At 51.5% G+C, this 19,555-nt stretch overlaps 1 protein-coding gene across 4 annotated transcripts in view; it reads right to left on the minus strand.

Annotated features, from left to right (window-relative positions):
- Positions 1–19,332, minus strand: part of LOC144936087 (protocadherin Fat 1-like) — a 109,526-nt gene extending 90,194 nt beyond the window's left edge. For 2 of the 4 annotated variants that reach the window (XM_078862922.1, XM_078862920.1), the window contains exon 1: positions 18,846–18,976. In XM_078862922.1, coding sequence (XP_078719048.1) covers positions 18,846–18,908 — 63 coding nt within the window. In that variant the 5' untranslated portion in view covers positions 18,909–18,976. The other 2 variants (XM_078862923.1, XM_078862924.1) reach the window with 2 other exon arrangements.
- Between the last annotated feature and the right edge of the window lie 223 nt (positions 19,333–19,555).

Genomic DNA, 19,555 nt, shown 5'->3' on the forward strand with positions numbered 1-19,555 from the left:
CCGCACCGAAAGCCAAGCGGCTGCTGAATGCAAGCGCAAGCATCACTGTCGCGATCGAGAGAGAGAGCTGCGCAACATCGTACCCAAAGCATTGCAACTGTTCATTGGACGCACAAATACACCGCCCAAAGTCCGATTGTAACCAGCGAACGGATGCAGAGCGGGACGCGTTGATAAATCCCGATCCACAGTATTGCTGTTGACTACCGCAAAATCAACTATCGGAAGAGCTGCTGGGGAAATTTTTCAGAAATCTTCGCTCAAATTGAAACCGACAAAGTTCGCCTTTTCGACGTCTCACGTTTGTCGTCGGAGTTTGTCAACAATTTGCTGCCCAGAAAAATCCCCGTCTCTCCTTTCCTGGAACACGGTTCCACGGTTATATCGCTGGGACAGCGGCGGCGTACGCTCCCCCCCTCACCCTTTGACCCATGTGTGCACCACCACCACCAAGTAAACCTTGCTGTGCATTCCAGGAGTCGATGTAAAGTTATTTGAAATCGTTACCAGGCCAAAGAAACAACACCGCCCACCCACCCACCCACGCTCCCGACAGAATGTTTCTCTCCTTGCTCAGGGTCAGACCCAACGCAGCAACCAATGCTGCCAAACTAGTTCCCAAATTTCCCCGCCTGTGCCCTTGGGCTCTTGGCGTCTGGCGGTCGTCCTCTCCCACCGTGGCCACCGGCACTCTGTACCACGGTGCACGTCCTACAGAGGAAATGTTGTCACCTGTACGCACTGTGCCTGCCGTGACGCACAGTTCGGAGACATAGAATGAGTTGAATGAAAACTGATGAGCGCACACAAAAGCACGGGCAGAAGCGTGTTTGAAATTCCACAAAGAGAGAGAAAGAAGAACTCATAGATTAGCGGAGAGACGCAGGTTCATGACATCATCGAAACGAGCGGGTCTGGGCAGGCCGCGTCACGGCGGTAATGGACGATGGCCCGTGGTAAAGAATAATGCCGGAGCGGCAGGCAAGGAATTGGAGTTGTCATTCTGATACGTCCGTTGAGGAGATGGAGCGCTAAGATAAGCTTGTTCAGCAGGCGCGAGGTGGATTTCTACATGACAAGGCCAATCAGGGAGGACGGTGACGATTTCCTACTCGTGTATCGACGTGCGTGGTTGTGTCCATCCGCCCGGGTAGAGGAGGCGCCGATGTCAAAGCGAGGTCACGCTCGACCAAAACCGCCACCGTCGCCGCCGTGTCATCGCCATGGCGACCGCGAGGCTCACGCGGCCCCCCGTGTGCGCACGGGTGAGGCTCGCGCGCCGGTGAGCACAAACACGCGCCATGTAACCGAGATGCTGTCTATTTAACTAGTTTATTTTACCAGGTGAGGCCCCACTGAGCTATGTAGCACTTTATCAGAAGCGACCTGCCCACACATGATAGCCCAATGGAGTGGCTTATCACGTGGAAATGAATCGCAGCCAAATACTTAAAATTCAAGTTTCTAAATGTGGAGGGGAAAAACTGGAAGACCCAGAGAACAATCCACGCGAACACGGGAGAACACGCAAACTCCAAATATACAGCAGGCGCCAAGGTCGGGATCACACCCACAACCTCCTGTATACCAGGCGAGGTAGTCAACATCTCCCAGCCACCGCAGCGCAGCTCTATGGCGGCGACCTGGGTTGGGGGGAAGATTTGGGCTGGAACATCGCGTTTCCATTCGGCGCGACGAATCGCAGCAACGCCGAGCGAGCGGGGCTCATCGTTCCGTCGGCGCGCTCCGGAGCAGCGGCCTAGGGCATATGTGGGGCGGTCTCTGTTGGCGGCTACCAACAGCGCGTTCACTTGAGGCATCGCTCAATCAGGCCTGGGTGGAGGGGGGGGTGTTACATGGCAATCCTGTGGGACTTCGTCTGTTCTTGGTCCAAGTCGGCTGGGGGACTGGAATGAATCACCATCGTGGGCACGCAGGCCCGCGTGGCGGCGCATCCATGCAGAATCCCACCAACCGCTCGCTAAATATGCGAGCGTCCTGTGTGTGGGCAAACCCGTGCAGTGGGCGGCAAACTGAACCGAAAAAGGTCCCACAGATATGGCTGCTCGACTCGAGCTATAAGTGTCCCGAAGCTTGCATCGTCTCCGGTGCAGGCCAATCAGCTTCAATGACGATGCATAGATTATCAGAGCCTGTTTGATTGCATGTTTTGCCAGAAGCGTGTGTGGTTAATGCAGACTTGGTGCCTTGCAACAATGACCTATTTTGGTGTTTGAACACCTCCTGAACCCCTCTTCCCGTCCATCTCCAAAGAGCATGGCATGCGACCCCTCGACGCACCTTCCTCTCCGAACCAAGCCGACTTGCCCGTTCAACAAATAAGAGATCTAGCCGCGTGTTTACATCTCTTTCACAGCGGTGTGTAAGCCATGGGTCTCCAATTTGCTCTCAGTCTTGCAAAGCCTCGTTCTGTCGAAAGGTCATTCCACTTGATGTTACCAATGCATTTCTGGAGCCCTCTGCACAGCAACATAGATACTACACAGACGTTTACTCTCCTGGCTTGTATTAGTTGTGTGCTCCAGGGATAGAATATTCACATTCTTGCTCATCTTGAACCAGCTGAGATTATTCTCAACGACCACTTTTCAAACCTTTCCACGCCCTAGTCCCCATCACAACTCTCTTATGGCGGCCTTACCACTGACAAAGCACTGCCCTCGCATTTGGCGCTTCCCCGTGAACTTTTGGCGGACGTGTGACATTTTTTGAGTTCAACAAACTTCATTAAAAAAATTAACCCGTAAAAACTAAGTTTTTCACTATAAATCCTTTATATGCGTGGCATCGGTTTTATTTTATTATTCATTTCTGTTTTTCTTGAGTAAGAGTTTCATTTTTATCACATTGGTATTTTAAATAAAATATGACATTTTTTTTTCCCCTAAAAAGTGGAAAATTTTGGAATTTTTTTTTCACGAAAATAAATTGTCACGCACGAGTCTGTGTGCAAAATGTCAGCTCGATTGGATCACGGGAAGTGGGTTAAAAAACGACCGAAAAATGTGCACGGTCGAAAGCGCGCAAGCAAGCAAGCAAATGAACTTAATATAAAGGATTTAAAAAGAGATCGCTCCGGACCATGCAAGCGTTACTTTTATTAAAAGGAGGTCAGAACTAAGTGCAAGCAAAAATTGTGAAAAACATCCGGCCGGATCAAAAGAGCGCGAGTGTGAACTGTGAGCATGGCTTTTATTGGCGGTGATAAGAGGGGGGGGGAGAGCCCTGTGAAGACTGTTGAGGGGCGTGGGAGGCTGCGTCTCTCTGTAGGCAGTGGGGGGGGGAAGCCGAGCAAACAAGGACACCAACTGTGGGCCACCACCGCGCCCAGCAGGGGCACGGCAGCACCAGCAATAAAACGCGTCCGTGGGCCCCGATGGCCCAACGGCATTCGGCCAAAGCGGAAACTTCCACGTTACTCTCGTGGGGAACAGTCCATCAACAGGGCAACACTCGCGGTGTCTCACTCGGTGGTGCCGAGAGACGAGCGATATGGAGAGCTGACCCTCCCGTTGCTTTACTTCACGAGCCATTCCAGCCAATAAACCATAGCACCAGGGCCACACAATTCATAAAGCAAACATTAGATTTCCGGCAGATCTGCACGGTAAAAAATGAGCAACCCAAGCGGACAACTGAACTTAATAAGCGACTCTACAAGTCTACACTCAAATACAGTTGGAATAATAAGCGAAGGCCGAGTTCCCTTAAACCAACAGTCGGTGACATTCCTCTCAACCACCACGCTAACCGTTCCCCAACCCAGACTCTATAGAGCACTACAGCCATGACCCCCCCCCTCTTCAGCAGCGGAATAATCCCAGGTGAAACTGAGAAGCCTGGGGAACAAAATAATAATCAGGAAATTCTGGTGCCACGATTCGTTTTATCCAAAGACGGGTGACGACGACACAGACACAAACACTGCCAGCGCCGCCACGCACCGCCCAGGCGGGAGCGAGAACATTTAGCGTTTCCATGGCTTTCTATTGGCACCGTTTAGACACCCTACATTTATGAGGCACATTTAGGCTAACAAAGGCGAAGCGAATGGGAGCAGCACACTGACCCAGGCTTGGGCAGAGTCCCCCCGCGCACCCAGACGGACGGCAGCACCACACAAAGGGGCCTCTTCTACGCGCAGCGGGCAAGCCCAGTTAGGCCAGACACATGCCGCACCTGGCCAGGTGACGGCCCCACCTCCCCCTTCCTGTTTTACTTTGACCCAAAACGGGCCGGACAACAATACGCCCGGGCCAAGTCGCCGCTCTCCTCTGTCTTTAAGGTCCCGAGCGAATGTCATGGCGAATTTTTTTCTCTTCACCAAACAAGCCACCCAACCCCACCAGAGGCTGGCCGTGGCAGCCGCGGTCGACCACACAAACGCGGGGATCAACGAGCCCGTGCGTGCGCCCATCCGCAGCACCCAGCCCCGCACCCCTGGGGTCTCCGTTGGGAACCCCTGCAACGACCGTTCCCGTGTTTAAATCGACTGCAAAGCAACCTTCCCTGAAGACGCGAATGCTCGCAATGCCTCGCCCGCGCACAGTACCGCAGAGCGGCCAACTCCACACAGCACAACGGGGTTCGAACATTCTCAACTATTTTTGTTATTTTACCAGTTGAAGCCCACTGAGCCTATAGCTCATTTTCAGAAGCGACCTGGACACAAATGCTAGCTCAAACGACGTGGCTGATCACATGGAAATGTATAGCAGCCAAATACTCGAAAAGCATGTTTTATAAATCTGGAGGGAGAAACCGGAGGCGGAGAAAAATCCACGCAACCACAGTGAGGAGAACACGCAAACTCCAAATTCAGAGGCGAACCAACGACCTCCTGTATACCAGGCGAGGTAGTTAACATTTTGCCACCGTGGTGCACGATGTGGGGGGGGGGGAAGAGGCGTTTCCTCCTAAGGTTTTATGTCCTTTTGGTTTAAAGGGCAATAAAGTTAATGTGTAATCTTTATCCGAAACATGGCCACCCTCTTTCACAGCTGTGGGTCTAAGTCCACGGCTGCGTGGAATGTGCAGTGCCCACACACGCCGCCTTCGCTTCCGCCGCCTCGGGCCTCCTCCGCCACTCAAGGTCACCCCGATCAGGCCGGGCAGCGCCCCTTCGGCGACGTTCGCCATTTCAAACTCCGCGCGGGGGAAACGCCGACCCAACGTCGTCAACGCGGATCCCGCGGCATCTCGCGATCGCTTTGCCAGCCACAGGCAGCGAGTGCCACACCGTTCCTTCACCGTCTGTGCCTTCGCCGCTCGGCACGCATCGCTGCCCAAACACCCGAGCCTCGCATCAGTAAATGACGCCAATTATAAAGCGCTAATCTTCTTCGCTTTGTAGCAACACAGCCTCGGAGCCGGGCTCTTCAAAAGGCCGTCGGCGGCGGCTTGTTGACCACCTGTCGGCTACCTTCATTGATAATAAAAAAACACCTGCGGATAACAAGGACGGCTCTGCTGCTCAGCGAGAACGCCGCGTGGCGGAGGGCGGCTTCAAAGTCCGTGTGTGATCGAGTGCCGAGCGACCCCGCGAGGGGCCCTCATCGCCGAGCACCGCAATTTTATCCGCGTTTATTTTCATGAGAACACCAAAAAGAAGAGAGCCCCTCCCTGGGTGGTTTGTTGCCGCCTATAAATAGGCCCTGCCTGATTCATCACCGCTTTTTTTTTGTCTCGCTCCTCTGCGACCATGGTTATCAACAATTTATAGCGGCTCTGCTCAAAATCTGCAATCCGGCGTGCTCGCCGCTCATTGCGGCACACGAGATGAAACGCAAGCTATTCTCAGTGAGAGTAAGAGTGATAATTGGCATTTAATTATATCGTGGGAGCAAATATCTATAATTATGCTGTATTCATCCGACGCATTTTAAATTCACGTCTCAACGTAGCTTGGGAGAAAGAATAGATTATGTACGTAGCTTGGGATAAAGAATAGATTATGTACGTAGCTTGGGATAAAGAATAGATAATGTACGTAGCTTGGGACAACGTATAGAATAATTCATAATTTATGCAGCGGATAAATTGTAAAATATTAACATAGCTTGGGGTGAAGTTTAGAATAATTTATCATTTGTGCGGGCAGAGCAGCCCTTCGATTATCACGATTGGCTACGTTCGCTGCGAAAGAAGTTCGACACGTCGCACACGTACAAACACTACAGAGCGCGAGGGTTAAAGAGCGGCGGTGTGCATCGCCAATCAGGCGTCACCGCGCGCTCACGTCCCCCCCCCCAACATCCACTGGTGCCCGAGTGGCCACGCGGCCCGGCGGCGGCTCCGCGATAAGCGACGAGCGCGCTTCACGGAGGTTGGAGGCCAGCGGCCGCCCTGGGTTATTACCACGGGTGGAAGAGCCGTCGTAATAATACCGCACACGTCGTCCGCTTTCAGTGGCCGTTGTCAATCAAATCGTTATTTGACGTGGCCACTATCGCCTTCATTAGCGCAGGCATCTGCACACATTACAGCAGAACGGGAACGGCACATTGTTGTGTGCCAGCGTCAAGAGTCCAAATTTGTATTTTACAAATAATTACCCAGAGAATAACTCGATTTGGAATTATAGGTGGCAATCATCGCCCCCTATTGACAGACTAATGCCCCAGGTCATCTGGTGAAACAAGATAAGCTGAGAACTTGAAAGTGCAGCCCCTATTATTATTCAATTGCCCCAGCGCACTCCCGGGCACAGAAACGAGATGCGGGAGGGGCTAGCCCCTCGCGCTGACACCAGGTGCAGAGGCTCCGTCATTAATTGGATTCTAATATTCTAGCCTCAAACACACAACCACGCCGTTTCATTGCGGTTATACCCCCATTGAGAAGGTGCTTCCGCATTCAACATGAATAATGTGACTCACTTTACCTTTGATACGTGGCGTTAAAGCATCTCACGCTACGTAAGAGAACACAATTGCTGAACCGTCATGTGTGCAGAAGACACCCAAACACAAAACCACAGCTGCCTAAAAAAAAAACCCCATATTGAGACAGACGGCACATTTACAGCGCACACACACACACACCCCGTGTGCATTGTAACCTCAGCCAACATTGCGGTCAATCATTTACACATAAACGGCTGCTGCAATCAAACTTAAACTCGGCATTCTCTTTTTTTCTGGGGCAGAGACAAGCGCTCATGGGCAGAGGTTGCTGCTGGCCCTGGGCAGGATGTGGTCGGCACGGGGAGCCAGGCGGGTCTCGCTCTTAAATCGAAGCCTCTGACGAAGATGATCACGATTGATAATGTATGTATTGCATGTGTGCATGTTGAACGTCTTTCGTGCCGTACGTAGACGACCGTGCTAATCAGAGGTGCGGGGAAAAGGACAACAAACTGAACACTAAAAGCAGTTCTAAAGAAATTAGTTTTCAATCTCGATGATTTAAGCGCATAGTTCCAGTGGCTTCCGAATATCGGAAGGAAGAGCGTTCCAGACGGCCGCAGAAGCGCATCCGAAGGCGCGCGTTACAGTGACCATCTTTGTTCGATGGTCAGCCAAAATTCAAATCTACTGCCACGTGAGCTTGGGAATTGTAGCCAGTATCCAGAGTACTCGCTAATATCCTGACAAATAAAGACGGTCACTGGATCGCGCATTTTCAGATTGAAAAGTCATTTCTTTAAAGCGGCTTTTTGTGCTTAGTTCGTTGTCCTTCCACCGCACCTCCGATTAGCGTGGTTGGCTACATACGGTGCAGAAGAAGTTCAACATACATACATATGACCAGACATCTCATTAAAAAATTAACTCAATATCAAATGCAATGTTTCATGGGTCACCTCTCAGATCCTCCTTAAAGATGTGAAGCTGATGCAGAGTCCTGGTTCCCTCTAGAATACCGAATGTTTACTTCCCATGCCTCATCTCCATCGCTGGTTCTAAGCCAGCGCATAATGAGTGCCACCAGCTCCCGTGGCCAGCAGCCTGAATAATAATAATACGATCGCTCTCAATTAAGGCGACGATCATGACAGGGTCTGTTTTGTTTAAAAATAAATTGACGGAGCGGAAGGGCGGTGGGGGTGGGGAACTCTATAACTCACGGAAAGGTCACGGAGGAGAAAGGTGGACGATGCCCCACCACACAACTGATCCTTATGGCGGTACCCCGGGGTACTAAATAAGACTAAATGGCCGAGGCAATTAAATATTTTATTTCTGGACACTATTTTTTCCAGGGGTGTAGTTAACTTCGCGAATGGGGTACCAATCAATCCGAAATCAGTGCCACTCCGTGATGTCGAAACGCCAAACATTAGCATACAAAATCCGTTATCGAAAATTTTAACTTTGAATAGTGCATCGTGTACAGCTCGTCGAGATGAGTCGATTGCCGCATCGTCGACCATCAACAGACCAAAAGTGACTGCATCACGGACATTGTGCAAGAGCCGCGGTACTATGGTACCCCGGGGTACCGCCTTAAGGTTCAAATTACCGCTTTAAAAGGTAAAAAATAAAACATCAACCGACGATTTTTGTCAATAAAATCCGGACCCTTACTCAATTAAAATATTTTAGCTGCATATTGTATATTACAATTACGTGCATTTATTTGTTTAAGTTACCGTTGCAAATTTGGTGCGGATCCCCTCATCTGCACGGGTTGCATTGCGTTATCATTCCCAGCGCAATCCACTGCAAATGCCTCCATGATGCCTGCTTCTACACAGCGATGCCTGCTTCTACACAGCGATGCCTGCTTCTACACAGCGATGCCTGCTTCTACACAGCGATGCCTGCTTCTACACAGCCATGCCTGCTTCTACACAGCCATGCCTGCTTCTACACAGCCATGCCTGCTTCTACACAGCGATGCCTGCTTCTACACAGCGATGCCTGCTTCTACACAGCCATGCCTGCTTCTACACAGCCATGCCTGCTTCTACACAGCGATGCCTGCTTCTACACAGCGATGCCTGCTTCTACACAGCGATGCCTGCTTCTACACAGCCATGCCTGCTTCTACACAGCCATGCCTGCTTCTACACAGCGATGCCTGCTTCTACACAGCCATGCCTGCTTCTACACAGCGATGCCTGTTTCTACACAGCCATGCCTGCTTCTACACAGCGATGCCTGCTTCTACACAGCGATGCCTGCTTCTACACAGCGATGCCTGCTTCTACACAGCGATGCCTGCTTCTACACAGCGATGCCTGCTTCTACACAGCGATGCCTGTTTCTACACAGCGATGCCTGCTTCTACACAGCGATGCCTGCTTCTACACAGCGATGCCTGCTTCTACACAGCCATGCCTGCTTCTACACAGCGATGCCTGCTTCTACACAGCGATGCCTGCTTCTACACAGCGATGCCTGCTTCTACACAGCCATGCCTGCTTCTACACAGCGATGCCTGCTTCTACACAGCGATGCCTGCTTCTACACAGCCATGCCTGCTTCTACACAGCGATGCCTGCTTCTACACAGCCATGCCTGCTTCTACACAGCGATGCCTGCTTCTACACAGCGATGCCTGCTTCTACACAGCCATGCCTGCTTCTACACAGCGATGCCTGCTTCTACACAGCGATGCCTGCTTCTACACAGCCATGCCTGCTTCTACACAGCGATGCCTGCTTCTACACAGCGATGCCTGCTTCTACACAGCCATGCCTGCTTCTACACAGCGATGCCTGCTTCTACACAGCCATGCCTGCTTCTACACAGCCATGCCTGCTTCTACACAGCGATGCCTGTTTCTACACAGCCATGCCTGCTTCTACACAGCGATGCCTGCTTCTACACAGCGATGCCTGCTTCTACACAGCGATGCCTGCTTCTACACAGCCATGCCTGCTTCTACACAGCCATGCCTGCTTCTACACAGCCATGCCTGCTTCTACACAGCCATGCCTGCTTCTACACAGCGATGCCTGTTTCTACACAGCCATGCCTGCTTCTACACAGCGATGCCTGCTTCTACACAGCGATGCCTGCTTCTACACAGCCATGCCTGCTTCTACACAGCCATGCCTGCTTCTACACAGCCATGCCTGCTTCTACACAGCCATGCCTGCTTCTACACAGCGATGCCTGCTTCTACACAGCGATGCCTGCTTCTACACAGCTATGCCTGCTTCTACACAGCTATGCCTGCTTCTACACAGTTACGCACTCAAGAAAAAACCTAAACAATTGTTAAATGAAATGTTTAAAAAATATATCTTCAATTATAAACATTAAAAGTAAAAAAACGTGTCAGGTTAACCAACTAGAATCTCAATGTGATGGCGTCAACGCATCATGGCAGCCCCCAGTGTCACGGGCTGGGCGTAGCCATCTTGGATCTGCTGCTGCAAGCAGCCCACGGAAGAATTCAATAAGCCCTGAAGGTTATCTTATTAAGTCATCTTTGTAAGTAGTCATCTTTTTAATATTATTTATACATTTTTTGTGATTAAACTCATTAAATATATTTTTTATGTGAATAAAACTATTATCATTAAGTATTTAATATATGTGTATTTTGTGAATCCAGGTCTAAACTAAGTAAATTAAATACTACATTTTTCTTCGGTAATGCACCCCCCCCCCTTATGACATGTACAATGTCTATGGGAAAATAGGTTCCATGCAGCGCAATTCGACTTACGCGCTGCTTTTCAGGAACACATGTCGCGCGTTATGCGAGGGACGCCTGTACTGTGCCGTATTTAAAACTAAAACATATTTTAGCCGAGAGATACAATCACCATTTCCACACCACATGATTAATAATCCCATTGGCAGTCCCAAACATTTTCGAACACTTTGAGTATGATGGACAGGACAGTAGATTTGCGGCAAAAATTACACGCGAAGCGATCGTACGGCAATGGTACACTCAGCAGGACGCTGCCACACACACACATTGATCTGTGCGAGGACTTCGTACTGTCGAGTAGCAGCGCACACGCATCAACGTGAGGACGTACGCAACACCACAGTAGCGCTTCCACGTGTGCGTGTATACAGTCAAACCCGCCAAAACTCTGCCTAAAATGTGTTTCACTTATTTATTTACACACCGAGAAAAAGATGGAACAAAAAGAGCTCTGTAGGCTTGAAAATGGCACCTTCACATGTTCCCACTGCACTCATGGCATCATCACCTCACTGTCGTTGGTTTTTCTTTTAAATGGGACTTGAGAAAAAGAGTGAAATGTCAGCCACAATGCCACGTGAATGTATCGAAACAACACCCTGTGTGTGCATCCGACTATGGCTTCAGGTCGGAATGGTTGGGATTGTGATCTGGGATGTGGCCTAATGGACTCATTTCTCTGTTGTGATCACTTTTTTGTATCGTTTGTGCCTTTTGTTTTGATGCCATTTCTTTATTTGCTTTATTATTAAATGTTGATTGCTAGTAGGGTTTTTATTGCTTGGAAGCAGCTGTATCTAGGTATTGGTCTTCATGTATAATTACTGTACAGCATTATGGGATGCAATTGACATGAATGACGCTATATAAAATGAAAGTATGATGATTATTACAAGTGTAATTTGTTCTGATGTGGGGCACTTTAACCCGAGACTTGCACAAAATGATCGTTTAAAAATCTGCAAGACTTCACACAGAACAAGCCACAATTTCCCTTAACCGCCTCGACATTTTAAAGCAACCCTTTGATCCTGTTTCATAAAGTACCCGAGCAACAACAAACAGGCACTCTGCACATTACGTCGAATTAACATCAGTTAAACAATTACTCCAATTGCATAGCTAAACAAGCAGGGTCCCCCTTTGTGTTGAGCAACGAACTTTGTAGTAGCCCAGTAGAGACACAAGCCCATATTTATGATAATGAAGAATGCAACTCGGTTGGATGTGTAAGTAATTTGCCACGACAGCACCTTTGGAGAAATTTCAGTTTTCACGACCCACGGCATAAACGAAACGCAGGGAAGCGTGACGAAGTTTCCAACCGGGAAAACCGTTTAAGGACGTTTTATTTGGATTAAAAATACCCGATTTGTTTTTTTTGGTCAAAGTTCAGTTTATTTTATTTTTTGACTAAAGGTGATTTGAAGAAGGCACTCTCCCGCACGGCCGCCTCCACTCCTCTACACCGGGAGGGCCCCGTGGGGATGGCACAGGGAGGCACTTGCACACCAGGACGCGCCCGAGCGGGGCACGCAATGCCCGGTGGCGTCTACATACACACAGAGGCTTCCACAACGATGGGAACGGTGCCCTCACATGCGTTGTATTTTCAAGCAGTGTTTGTGTGAATTTCTTAGGGCACAAATTAACTGAAAGATGCAGTTTTAATGGACATATGACCACTAACATTATGGGAACCTCATTTGCCAGTAAAAATATGATAATTGGTTCTTTACCCTTCTATCTGGCAACAAAACTGACACCTTTTACAAGGAGTCATGTTTGCATAGACCGCAATACCTGCAGTCATAATACAAACAAAAGAACATAACTCTGATAATGTGCACTGTCCTTAAAGTAGTGCACATTATCAGAGTTATGTTCTTTTGTTTGTATTATGACTGCAGGTATTGCGGTTTATGCAAACATGACTCCTTGTAAAAAGGTGTCAGTTTTGTTGCCAGATAGAAGGGTAAAGAACCAATTATCATATTTTTACTGGCAAATGAGGTTCCCATAGTGTAGATGCTTGCCCCGAGCTCTCATACTCTGATGGTGCATTGTCCTTGAGTTGTGCGCCTTTTGGCGTCATCTGGTCCAACCCATATGAGACTAGGCTCTAAGGAAAGCTGTCTCGGGTGTGGATCAATCAACTTTAAGGACAGTGCACATTATCAGAGTTATGTTCTTTTGTTTGTATTATGACTGCAGGTATTGCGGTCTATGCAAACATGACTCCTTGTAAAAAGGTGTCAGTTTTGTTGCCAGATAGAAGGGTAAAGAACCAATTATCATATGACCACTAAACCAACCGGGGATCTTTTCCCTTTCCTGCAAGCGTCTCCGTCAGTTTCGGAGATAGGGCACGAGAAGATCACAGTTCTCGATTGCTCTCTTTAACCCATATATTGCTCACTAACATACGGCAACTTCAAACACAGGCGGATGCTCTCCCTTACCGTGGCAGGCTACCACGCAACGGGACCAAGTTCTATCTTTCCAGAAGCAGTGTGCGCAAAATCCTTCAGGGAATCTCTGCGTGCACAACGTGTCTGCGACGGCGGCGGCAGCAGCAGCAGCGACGAACAAGCCCCGAGTGTGACCACAGCGGTCGCTGCCATGTAGGGAGTGCAACAGTTCACTGCCGTGGGAATCGTTCTCTCACACTCGCGCATACCAATCCAGCCAACGCTGCGCCATGCACGCGTACAGAACTAAAGCGGCATACATGCTGCAGCGTGAAGACCGCTCAGCACCATTGCCACGTTCATATGCAGCTCGCCATAAACTCCCTCAATGATTTGAGGGATTATAATCTAAGACCGGTGGATTATACGCAAAGACGAGTGGATTATAATCAAAAACAGATGAGGGACATTCTGGCCACCAGCTGGATTCTCTGTCAGTCTGCGTAAGGAGGTTACGATGCCAGGCAAAGTGATCATCTGCTGTAATCTTCAGATGAGCACAAACCTATCAACAATCATAATGAATTAAAACCCAAAGACCATTCTGAGATTCGTGCATTCAAACACTCTACGTACTTACCTAAAATGCCTAAATGCATTTTGTTTACAAGCTACTCAATGATAACATGGTCAAGTGTTGGCATGACAAAAGAAAGCTTTAACTCTTGACAAAAAAAAGTCAAGAGATATTTGAGGTCTGCAAGGAAACCACGATGACAGGAGGGCTTAATGCCTCATTCAAAAACATAAATTATGAACTTTCAGCATATTATAATGAACCTCATGTATGTTTTAACCGGGAGGAATGTGCAGTGGAAACAGCGCGGTACAATGTGGACAGATAACGAGCGTCGTCAAGCCTGGAGATAAACGACGGCCACATCCATCTCACAGAGAGAGGGAGTCGTTGATGAGCGGAGAGCTCTCGGCACAAAAACCAGGCGCATTGCAAGCAAGCAGACCACCCAGGTGGCGCAGGTAGCAACAAAAAACAGACGCATGCCACTATGTGTTATGCACGGCACACGGGAAGGACGGGGCATGCAAACAGACTTAAAGTGGGGTTTCTCTAAAGAAAATAACTCCACAGCCGCTTACTCTGAAGACAGCAAGTGTGCCTATGCAAGCAAGTTTCCCACGGCACGGAGAGCAGCTCTGACTGGCAGAGCCATGGAAAGGCCCACGGAGCTGTTTCGGTCTTTTTCAGAAGTGACCTGGCCATAAATGATAGCTCAACGAAATGGCTTGTCATATGCAAATGTATAGCAGCCAAATACTCTAAACGCACATAGATTCTAAATGCGGAGGGAAAAACTGGAGGACTTGGAGAAAAATCCACGTAACCACGGGGAGAGCATTGCAACTCCAAATATACAGGGGTCAGGGTCAGGATCCAACCCTCGACCTCCTCCATATCAGGCGCGGTAGTTAACATCTCGCCACCGTGGACCTTGTCAAAAGAGTCCTGCTCAGCAGAGTATTTGGCCACTGCAACATTAGTCCATGGGCCAGAGCTGAAATTAGTACCACTCAAGGTAGCGAAATGCGAGTCCCATCGATATATTTACATGGTTAATACGAGTGGATTAATTGATAACTCCACTCACCACAAATACTTGCCACATAATTCACCGTTATTGGCAATATTAAGAAATTGTAGCCGCGAAAGTGATACCAGCTCAGGTGGTTCTAACAAATAAAATAGCTGGTCTCATGGTCCATATCTCGAGTACTATCCGAGGTCCTGCATAGACACTCGGACAATTGTGTGCATAGTGCAGAAGTTAGGGAGCACATCTGAGGCTGACACTATGCCACGTCTCGCACTGCGGTGTCATCAAAACCGAGAGCTTCAACATTATCAAGTCCCCTGTAACCGAATGACCTAGACACGCATGAAAATACAGTATGTGTCTTTTTAAGACATTTAAAAAGGCAAGTGAACGAGGTTATTGGCTCAACGCGTGCACACGCCAGGCTCTCGCTGGCTTCTCACGACTGCACCGTCTCACGCTATGCCCTGTGGCAGTGTGCACAAGTAAACTATTGCTGTATATAAATAGAAGTTGTCTATATTAACACCCGGTCATATCTGTCCACATTTTACTTGAGCGCGGCGTGAAATCCGCGGGTGCCCTTTCTCTCAAGCCTGTGCTCAAGAGCACCTGAGCCAACAGCTGATGGATTCCCTCTTCTCCCACGCGCAACGGACGCGATGGCATGGACACACATCACCCTGACGCACACAGCCAAACATCACCACGACGCACACAGCCACACATCACCACGACGCACACAGCCACAAACCACCACGACGCACACAGCCAGACATCACCACGACGCACACAGCCACACAACATCACGACGCACACAGCCACAAACCACCACGACGCACACAGCCACAAACCACCACGACGCACACAGCCACAAACCACCACGACGCACACAGCCACACATCACCACGACGCACATAGCCACAAACCACCACGACGCACACAGCCACAAACCACCACGACGCACACAGCCACACATCACCACGACGCACACAGCCACAAACCACCACGACGCACACAGCCACAAACCACCACGACGCACACAGCCACACATCACCACGACGCACACAGCCACACATCACCACGACGCACACAGCCACACATCACCACGACGCACACAGCCACACATCACCACGACGCACACAGCCACAAACCACCACGACACACACAGCCACAAACCACCACGACGCACACAGCCACAAACCACCACGACGCACACAGCCACACATCACCACGACGCACACAGCCACACATCACCACGACGCACACAGCCACACATCACTACGACGCACACAGCCACACAACACACACAGCCACACATCACCACGACGCACACAGCCACACAACACACACAGACACACGATGCACACGAGTATGGAGTGTGATAAGCGCCCGAATACGCGCGCTACCTTGGGACACACACGAGATATAACAGGATGAGAAAATATTCTATTGGTATAATACACAGCAGCAGCAATCGCTTGGACTGTCAAAACCTGACAGGGCCCTCCTGAAAAGAGAGTCGTGAGACTCAGCGAGGCACAATAACACACACACAGTAGTGCCGGTTACAGAGAGAGACACGGCCACAGGCACGTATAGAGAGTAGGACACGTCTGTACCTCTTTAGACAGCACACACACACTATAAGAACTGCACAGGAACACACAAGTGTTGTACAGACATTGGCAAAACGTAGTGAAAATAGAAACTCCGGTAACAAGTGTCCGTGAATTCACATCGGCCGAAACTCTACACCAGCAGGCAAGTGGAAGAATCCAAGCCACGTCTCAAGCCACGTCTCAAGCCACGTCTCAAACCCACGTCTCAAACCCACGTCTCAAACCCACGTCTCAAGCCCACGTCTCAACCCACGTCTCAAGCCCACGTCTCAAACCCACGTCTCAAGCCCACGTCTCAAGCCCACGTCTCAAACCCACGTCTCAACCCACGTCTCAAACCCACGTCTCAAACCCACGTCTCAAGCCCACGTCTCAACCCACGTCTCAACCCACGTCTCAAACCCACGTCTCAAACCCACGTCTCAAACCCACGTCTCAAACCCACGTCTCAAACCCACGTCTCAAGCCCACGTCTCAACCCACGTCTCAAGCCCACGTCTCAACCCACGTCTCAAAACCACGTCTCAAACCCACGTCTCAAACCCACGTCTCAAGCCCACGTCTCAAGCCCACGTCTCAAGCCCACGTCTCAACCCACGTCTCAAACCCACGTCTCAAGCCACGTCTCAAACCCACGTCTCAAACCCACGTCTCAAGCCCACGTCTCAACCCACGTCTCAAGCCCACGTCTCAAGCCACGTCTCAAACCCACGTCTCAAACCCACGTCTCAAGCCACGTCGGCCGTGAGGAATGGAGGAGAGGGATGGTGCGAGCCAGGGACACGAGCAACACGGCCAGCAAGCGAGGTGGTGCCATGAGGGTTCGTGCAGTGGGTGGGGGGGTGGGCGAGGGTAACTACCAGGGGATGAGACGGGAGAGTCAGGGTGGGGGGGGGTGGGCGAGGGTAACTACCAGGGGATGAGACGGCAGAGTCAGGGTGGGGGGGTGGGCGAGGGTAACTACCAGGGGATGAGACGGGAGAGTCAGGGTGGGGGGGTGGGCGAGGGTAACTACCAGGGGATGGGACGGGAGAGTCAGGGTGGGGGGGTGGGCGAGGGTAACTACCAGGGGATGAGACGGGAGAGTCAGGGTGGGGGGGTGGGCGAGGGTAACTACCAGGGGATGAGACGGCAGAGTCAGGGTGGGGGGGTGGGCGAGGGTAACTACCAGGGGATGAGACGGCAGTCAGGGTGGTGGGGTGGGCGAGGGTAACTACCAGGGGATGAGACGGCAGTCAGGGTGGGGGGGTGGGCGAGGGTAACTACCAGGGGATGAGACGGCAGAGTCAGGGTGGGGGGGGAGGGCGAGGGTAACTACCAGGGGATGAGACGGCAGAGTCAGGGTGGGGGGGTGGGCGTGGTTAACTACCAGGGGATGAGACGGCAGAGTCAGGGTGGGGGGGTGGGCGAGGGTAACTACCAGGGGATGAGACGGCAGAGTCAGGGTGGGGGGGTGGGCGAGGGTAACTACCAGGGGATGAGACGGCAGAGTCAGGGTGGGGGGGTGGGCGAGGGTAACTACCAGGGGATGAGACGGCAGAGTCAGGGTGGGGGGGTGGGCGAGGGTAACTACCAGGGGATGAGAAGGGAGAGTCTGGGTGGGGGGGGGTGGGCGAGGGTAACTACCAGGGGATGAGACGGCAGTCAGGCGCCCTGGGGGGGGTACCAGGAGCTGGTTCCAAGGGGGCTCAGGCAGGAGCAGGGGGACTCAGCGGAGGGCAGCGTTGGGGGGGGGGGCAGGGGGCTGAGGGTGACCATGAAGGCACCGGGGAGTGGTGAGGGAGGTGGTGACGAGAGAAAGGGTGAGGGGTGGTGAGGGGGGTGGTGAGGAGTGGTGAGAGAGGTGGTGGTGAGGGAGGTGGTGAGGAGTGGTGAGCGGTGGTGCAGCGGTTACCGCGTTGCGCTACGACCCCGGCGACCACCAACACCAGAAACGATAGTCCGAACCGGTCCTGGGCCTCCCCTAGGTCGACTCAGCGTAAACACAAAATCACCCTAGTCCGGTGCGTAAACATCGCCACTGGGGAGACAAAGGCGGCCGGGCGTGGTGCCGGCCACCCACCCCCTCGCGTGCCACAGTGCCGGTAGACTTCACAGGTGCTGCTCGCTAACAGCACTTGCCCCTGCAGCCTGTTACAGGCTACACGGGGAATCTTTGTCTGTGTTGTGTCTGTAGGTGCTGCTCGCTAACAACACTTGCCCCTGCAGCCTGTTACAGGCTACACAGAGACAGACACCGAGACAGAGACACGGGGACACAGAGACACACAGACACGAAGACACCGGGACAGAGACACACAGAGAGACACGGGGACATGGGTGAGGGACAGCGTCCCCCCTCCTCCCTCTCCCCTCTTCCCCAAATCTCTTCCCACTCTCAATCCAACTCCGCCTCGCTCTCCTCGCTCACTTTCGTTCCTCTTCTCAGAGATTTTGTATTTTCTATCGCTCGCTCGGTCCCCTCAAATTCATCTACAGTTAACATATCCCCTTCTCTCTCTCACCATGCCCCCCTCTCTCTCACCATGGCCCCCTCTCTCTCGCCATGCCCCCCTCTCTCTCACCATGCCCCCCTCTCGTTCGCTCTCCCATTCCATCACTCCATCTTCCGATTCCCTCCCCCCCATTCCTCTCCTCTTTAATCCCTCACCCCACCATTTATAAACATTCCACTTCGTCGTTTCGTCTCAATGGCTCTTCCCCTCACCTCCTCTTCCCCGTCTCTCTCCCCGCCTCTCTCCTCCTCTCTCTCTCTGCCCGTCTCTCTCCCCGTCTCTCTGCCCGGGGTCTCGTCCCGTCCCCCTGCAGCCCCCAACCTCCACGCCGCTTCCACGCTCCTCCGTCTGTGCCAATCCCCCCTCGCGGTCTCTCTCCCCTCTCCTCTCTCTCGTGTCCCTCGCAGGGACTCCACTCGTGCTGGCGCGACTCACATGTTGTGGTGAGTAGAGCTGGGCTGGGTGGGCTGGCTGGCTGGGTGGGCTGGGCGAGGTGGGCTGGGTGGGCTGGCTGGGTGCTCCGTGCCGCGAGTCGCTCCGCACAAAGACTTCTTCTCCAAACTTTCCCAGCGAGATCCCTGCGCGCGAAGCTCGCGCGGCCGCAGCACCGCCCGTGTCCCTCCGCGTGTACCTCCGCCAGCGAGGCCCTTTCACCACCCCCCACACGCGTGCTCCCCCTCCCTACACACACCCTACTACACACACACATCCACTACTACACACACCCTACACATACCCTACTACACACACACACCCACTACTACACACACACACCCACT

The sequence above is a fragment of the Lampetra fluviatilis genome, chromosome 15, assembly GCF_964198595.1.
Source record: "Lampetra fluviatilis chromosome 15, kcLamFluv1.1, whole genome shotgun sequence".
Classification (NCBI taxonomy): domain Eukaryota; kingdom Metazoa; phylum Chordata; class Hyperoartia; order Petromyzontiformes; family Petromyzontidae; genus Lampetra; species Lampetra fluviatilis.